Here is a 7,488-nt window from a genome sequence, read left to right on the forward strand (position 1 = left end):
AAATATTAATCCAATATACTTTATAATATTCCTTTGTAATCTTCCCTTTCATTCGTGCGTGTTGTACACTGTCAAGATCATTGATTCCTTTATATTTCTGTGTGTGTGTCAGGTGTAATTCTTTTATTTCAGTTTCATCATCTGACAGCGGTTCTCAGTTGGGGGTCCACATGACCCTTGGGGGTCCACATGACCCTTGGGGGTCCACATGACCCTTGGGGGTCCATATAAGAATTTTGTCATTAAAATTTATGTGTGATAAATTGGTTATACTTCTATGATACACAAAATGTTTTAGCAATTTTTTTAATACAATTCTTATCAATATTCAATTATAAAAAAATTTAATAGGATTTTTTCAAACATCGAATCGTATTGAGGGTCCATCCAATTAAAATAGAAATTAAAGGGGTCCATCTGAATATAACAGAAATCGAAGGGATGTAGGTTAAAAATGTTTGAGAACAACTGATCTAACATATTAGTGTTAATTAATTTTCCTTTCTTCAAGTTTTCTTTTTTATTTTCCTAGTTTACCATTTTACTAATCCAAACCTGTTTCTCTGGTAGGTAAAATAATGTACTGTCTACAGTAATACATCTAGTTTTTTTTTTTACTATCTGCAGTGTACGAAGTGGTTCAAACAAAAGATAATCTACTACTTCTATAACATTTGTATCTGAGTCCAGTTCAGTTTAATATGTTAGTTAAAGGTGTTAGCACCAGATAGAACCAGGGCAGAGAGATGGAGCCTTATGAGGAGATTTGGTAGATGGAAACTGGAAGACCTCCATATATATATATGTGTGTGTATGTATATATCTATGTGTGCAGATCTATGTTTGCTCACCCCCGCTATCACCTAACAATGGTGTTGGTTTGTTTACATCCTTATATCTTGGTAGTTTGATAATAAAAAAAAAAAGTGATCAATAGAATAAATACCAGGCTTAGAAAAAAGTACTGGGGTTGATTTGTTTCACTAAAACACTTCAAGGTTTCACTGCAATCAGTTAATTGGAACAAGTAATTAGTAAAAAGGTTCCCTCATTTAGAATATCTTTACTCATATTTTTTGTATTGTGTAACTGATGCTGCCTTACTCATGATCACTGTTCCCAGTCTCCACACATGAGCAATACTCTCTATCTGCGACGATTTCATCTCAATCAAAGGAGAGGAGCTTTCTCCGTCCGGGTTGCGGATCCGTGGAACAAGCTACCAGACGAGATGGTGAAGATGCCAACAACCGCTTTGTTCAAAGTCTCCCTTGACCTCAAGTGGCCTGAACTCTTTACATGAACACCACCCTGTACATGGCCTTGCTTTTTGCTTTTTGAGCCAAAAATTAACTAACTAACTAACTAACTAAATGCTTTCTGGTAATCATTCCATGCTGTATTCAAACCCTTGTTTCTCCTTCTACAGTGTTTGGTTATGACTTTGTTGATCAATGATTGATCTTCACAGTCATAAGAACCTTTCCTGCACTCATTCAGCTCATCTAGAAACAAAGATGTCTGTATTTTATTTCAAGTATTTACTCTTTACTCTTTACTCTTTTACTTGTTTCAGTCATTTGACTGCGGCCATGCTGGAGCACCGCCTTTAGTCGACCAAATCGACCCCGGGACTTATTCTTTGTAAGCCCAGTACTTATTCTATCGGTATCTTTTGCCGAACCGCTAAGTGACGGGGACGTAAACACACCAGCATCGGTTGTCAAGCAATGCTAGGGGGGACAAACACAGACACACAAACACATACACACACACACACACACACACACACACACACACATATATATATATATATATATATATATATATATATATATATATATATATATATATATATATATATATATATATCAACGGGCTTTTTTCAGTTTCCGTCTACCAAATCCACTCACAAGGCATTGGTCGGCCCGGGGCTATAGCAGAAGACACTTGTCCAAGATGCCACGCAGTGGGACTGAACCCAGAACCATGTGGTTGGTTAGCAAGCTACTTACCACACAGTCACTCCTTTACTTTCTGTGATATTATTGCATTTAAGGTGGCAAGCTAGCAGAATCATTAGCACAATGGACAAAATGATTAATGATATTTTGTTCTATCTTCATGATCTGAGTTCAAACTCTGCTGAGGTCAGCTTTGACTTTCATCAATTCAGGGTTGATAAACTAAGTACTAGTTGCATACTACGGTTGATATAATCGACTTGTCCTTCCCCCAAAATATCAGGCCTTGTGCCTTTAGAAGAAAGGAGATTATTGCATTTAAGGCTTTGTAGCTTGTGGATTATGTGCTCTGTGTATAAACGATGTACATACAACCAAACTTCAACTGAAGAAGAAATACTCACTATGTAAAGGTAGAATGTGGGGTTTATTTTCACAAGGGAGAACAGTAACTGTGATTTGGTATTTTTGCTGGTATACTCTTCACTTTAAAAATTGATTTGTGTATGTCAAAAGAAATCCATATTACAGTTTAAATTTGTGATACAAAGCTTAAATGAATAAAATTAGAATTTTAATCCAATTTTTATCTCGCCACACATTTCCATTCTCTTGGTTGGTGCTTAATGTCTGAGAAGAAATGGACTTGCAATTGATAACAGTTTCTGATCCGCAAGAAAAGATTAGTTTCCTGTCTGATTAGCATTATGAAAACCATCTATTGATCCTTTCAATCACAGTAATTATGAGATCAAGTGTTTTTTTTTTTTTTAGTATTCTATTAATCTTTTTACTGGTTTTAGTTAATCTGCCACTATTCTAGGACCTCCACCTTTATTTTATTTTATTTTATTTTATTTTTATGTGTTTGTTTTTACTTTAATCATAATTATAGTGAGCTGTACCTTCATACCTATTTCCACAATTTGTTCTAGATTGAAATCTTAGAAATAAATTCTACCTTAAGAAACTCATTTTTTTTCTAATTTTCTTGTATATTTGCAATATTTCTGTAAAAAAAAAAAAATCCGTTGATCTCTTGATTGTCTTAATTTTTATTTATTATTTATTTTACAGACTTTCATAAATGATGTACGAATTCCCGAACAAGAATATATAACATTGGAAGAAAAATATACAATACGCCTTGGATTTTATATCCTTTGTTTAATATAAAATTCAACCAAAACTACCAGGTTGTACATTTTGAGTAAAATTCCATTCTTAGTCAAGGCATCATATAATCGAACAGGAAATGAAATACTACTCTGCTAATGTGGTGGTTGAGTGTAGTGGTTCAAATCCAAGTTACGATTTTGAAAATAGAGTGACTGGGTCAATGATTTCAAAACCAAGTCTTTTTAAAATGTCTGAGGATGTCTATAAGATGATTGGTTTGTGTGATGTTGCATCACAGGGGTTTTTTTTTGTTTTGTTTTGTTAGGTTTTAGAATTATAATAGTTTGGATTCTGGGAATTGATTATTTATCTATGTGTTTGTGTGAAGGCATGTAACCTAGTGGTTAGGTGTTGCTCTCACAATTTAGCAATCATGGATATGATTCCAAGACCGAGTGGCACACCGTGTTCTTGAGCAAAACACTTTCATTTCATGTTGTTCCAGTGTGCCCAGCTTAAACAGGTAACCCTGTGGTGGATTAGCCTTCCAATCAGGGGAAATGTTGGCCACCTGTCTTAGCCAGCAGGAGGGCATCATTTGAAAGGTAAAACAATGCAAAACATTGTCACCAGCAATGTAACAACAATTGATAGTCTGCTCTATCAGATGATCACGGGATATGTATTTGTAGATACACTATTGGCGTTAGGAAGGGCATCCAGCTATAGAAACTCTGACAGATCAGATTAGAGTCTGGTGCAACCATCTGGTTTGCCAAACCTCAGTCAAATCATCCAATCCATGCTAGCATGAAAAGCAGACGTTAAACGATGATGATGATGACTTGGTGCGTGCAGGGGATTTCTTCAGGTTCAAGATACTTTATAGGGTTTTAGTGTTATGTTTATAATTTCAGAAGCCATGAAGCTTTTTGAGTTTTTAAAAAAAATTTCCCTATTGTTCTTTTTTTTGTTTGGGCGTGTGTGTTTTTCTAATAGAAGGAAGTGGTCCAAATTATGATCTGAGTGGAAGGTGCATATTTTATAGTTCTATTTTCCTATACGTTGCTGTAATCTTTTGTTAGAGAAATATTTATAAAAAGTATATGAGTATGGAAGTTGTGATGATGTGATCAGATCTCTATCAACATACACAGTGCAGATGAAGTGTGAACACAATGCATAACAGTACAATGTCTAGACCAGTAATATAATATCCACTGGGCAGTCAACTAAATATTTATGAGTAGCCTGTAAATTCAGTAAATCAGATAGCATTTTGTATCCATTTGTCAGATCAATGTTTCCTCTTTTATTTTGGAGTTAAGGAATGCAGCTCCACCAACAACCTTAACTGAGCTCTTTGAAAGCAGCTCTTCTTCATAAGTCACAATTTGTAGCATTTAAAAAACATATTACTAACAGTGAATTATATTTACATTTTGGTTTTGTATTCTTATTAGATGAATAGTTGAAATGGTTGAAATCTCTCATTTGCAATGTCTTTTGCCAGCCTCGTCTGGAACCTGTGTCGGTGGCACATAAAAAGCACCCACTACACTCACGGAGTGGTTGGCGTTAGGAAGGGCATCCAGCTGTAGAAACACTGCCAGATCTGACTGGAGCCTGGTGCTGCCTCCTGGCTTCCCAGACCCCAGTTGAACCGTCCAACCCATGCTAGCATGGAAAGCAGATGTTAAACGATGATGATGATGATGATTTGCATATTCTGGCAAGTAAACCAACCCTTGTTTCACCTACGATTTTTCAACCTATATATCCTAACTTGAGTCAAATGAAGGTCTGAAAAAGAATTTTAAAGATTTGTATCCAATATGGTGCAGTGTCTATGTTATGTTCAACACGGCACAAGTAAAACCAAATGCCCCTATTTGAATGGTGTGCTTTCAATTAATCTGGTCAGACAACCTGCCAACATCAATTTAAATGTTCTATTACCAGACACCCCATTCAAGAAATGTGGCATGAATGTCTGGTCCAGGTTTTAGCTACTTTGGTCTGAAATATCTCATCTGTGCATGCCATGATTATAGATCATAGCAGTAGTTCACCAACTGAACTGGTTGGTCCTGGCTGTTGACCATTTATTTCTGTTCATCATCTTGTGGTATTTGACATTGACCCAATTAGTTCATCTGCTGAAATAGTTCTCATTCTTACTAATGATAAAGATTGAAATTTATAAGTTATAATTGGTCTTTAAGAAAATTAACAGAATTTTTATAGATTCCAATTTAAATGTATTAAGACTATTTAAATAAGAGATGGTGATGGCAGCTGCATGCCTTCAAGAAGAGAATGGATAGTACGAGGTGAGTGATGTATGTCAATATTGAGTGACCTACAAGAGAGGAAGTGGTGACTAGAAGTGTGCGTGTGTGTGTGTGTGTGTATTTTATGACTCAGGCATAGCAATACATTCATGCTTTAGAGTAAGCCATCAGGTTGAGAGTTAATATAAATTAATGAATGACAAATAAGAGGAATTATGCAATCAATGTTCATTAGCTTACAGCTGTTTCTGCTATAATTAAGCAAGTGTCCAGAGCTGAGCACTCATTATGTAATTTTATAATCAAGTTTATATATAATATACAGGATGATTTACATATATGTGTTTTAGAAGTTTTAAAGGCAGTGCTCCAGCATGGCCGCAGTCAAATGACTGAAACAAATAAAAGTAAATAAAAGTAAAAAGCAAATATGAAATTTGAAAATATGGTTAGGTTGATTTGTAATTTTAACTTCACTTATACTTTAATAATTTATTTTATTTTAAATCTTTTTGAATACTATCAATTCTTTTTTTTTTAATTAAAAATGAAAAAGGAAATGATACTCAGAATAAACATACTGATATTTATTAATGTTTAAGTTTGTAATAATCATTTCTCAAGTCTATTTTTATTTCTTCATAATTTAAGAGATCTCTGTTTTTTTCCCTTAACCATTGTACCTCAGTCAGTATATTATATAGAACAGGTATTTGATACTCCATATAATGTTGAAGAGGAAAACGGTTCCCCTGATAAAATAACTACATGGCCTTCAAATTCTCATGAAACAATGGATGAAGTTGATGTAAGTATATTAATCCATTTTATGTTATTAGTAAATATTAATAAAAGGAAATTGAGGAAAGAAAAACGTTTATGTTCCCAAGAATATTAAGCTCATCTTTAGAGAGTATATTTACAATTATTCACTGTCTTGTTCCTGGATAAAAAGCCAGCACATAAATTCACATTATGCTGTAGTAGCAGTGCTATATTGTAAACATTACCAATACCATATATTTTAATGTACATGTGTTGTTTAAATGCCAGAAGCTGTAGATTTTCATCCAGGGGAAATTCCTTTCAAGATGTATAGTGTTTAAAAACACAATATGCTTCAGAACTAGATGAAACAAAATCACTCCCAGTGCATAATTTTATTTTTGGATGTATACATATTTTCTGAATGGTTTCTGACTAAGAAGCTTTATTTTTATTACATTTTTATGTAATAGATCATTGGTTCTCATTTAATTTGTAGCAGAACTTAAAAGAAAAAGAAAATCACAGATCGCATATCTACATTCTATACACAATCTCTGCTACCCTTAAATGCTAACTGAAACAAAAACTGTTTTGGAATTTATTCATTTGTATATAAAAGAAAAAGCAGCATGAAGCTTGTTTTAAATATGGTGAAATGCTACTTTTTACTGAAGGAAATTTTTATTAAATTTTATTAAAAGGCATCTTGTAGACCTCCAGGATTTTTTTCTACAGAACTCTAGGGTTCCCTAGAACCCTTTCTAAGAGCCATTGCATTATACTACTTCATTGTTAAAAATAAAGGCTCTTAGTTTGAATCCAGTATAGGACAAAGTATGTACCCAGGAATAAGATACCTCTTGACCATCTGAAGTGAAACCAGCCACAATACAATGAAAATATAAGCTTTGTAAATTATACACTCTGTAGTTTTAATAATGAGAGGAATTATAATTTGACAACAATTCATATCAGGCAGTGATTTAAAAGAATATTTGCATACAAATGCAATTTACAAAATAGTTTGGAAACTGTTTTAAATTTTTGTTTTTCTTATTGTCCCTTAACATATGTATATATTCAGAAACAGCATTGTATATCTGGTGTTTTGCACAAGGAAAAATGCTAATATTAAATTTTTCAAATAATTTTATTGCCAAAGACATCATAACTTGAAAATTGTCAGTTTTTCCAGATTCTAATCCTACAATCCATATATTTCATAGCATAATACTAAATATATATATATATATATATATATATATATATATATATATATATTATATATATAATATATATATATATATAAAATCTTACATACATACGCACATGTATTTATGAGA

At 33.3% G+C, this 7,488-nt stretch overlaps 1 protein-coding gene across 8 annotated transcripts in view; it reads left to right on the top strand.

Annotated features, from left to right (window-relative positions):
* The window catches only part of LOC115222684 (centrosomal protein of 170 kDa protein B), a 360,932-nt gene that overhangs the window by 160,097 nt on the left and 193,347 nt on the right, over positions 1-7,488 (top strand). For all 8 annotated transcript variants that reach the window (XR_005003214.1, XM_036511665.1, XM_036511667.1 and 5 more), the window contains 2 exons: positions 3,042-3,120; positions 6,061-6,185. Coding sequence is in view for 7 of the 8 variants with exons in the window: in XM_036511665.1 (XP_036367558.1) it covers positions 3,042-3,120; positions 6,061-6,185 (204 nt within the window). In the remaining variant the exon portion in view is untranslated. The remainder of the gene's footprint in view (positions 1-3,041; positions 3,121-6,060; positions 6,186-7,488) is intronic.

This window comes from Octopus sinensis, linkage group LG20, assembly GCF_006345805.1.
Source record: "Octopus sinensis linkage group LG20, ASM634580v1, whole genome shotgun sequence".
In the NCBI taxonomy this organism is placed as follows: domain Eukaryota; kingdom Metazoa; phylum Mollusca; class Cephalopoda; order Octopoda; family Octopodidae; genus Octopus; species Octopus sinensis.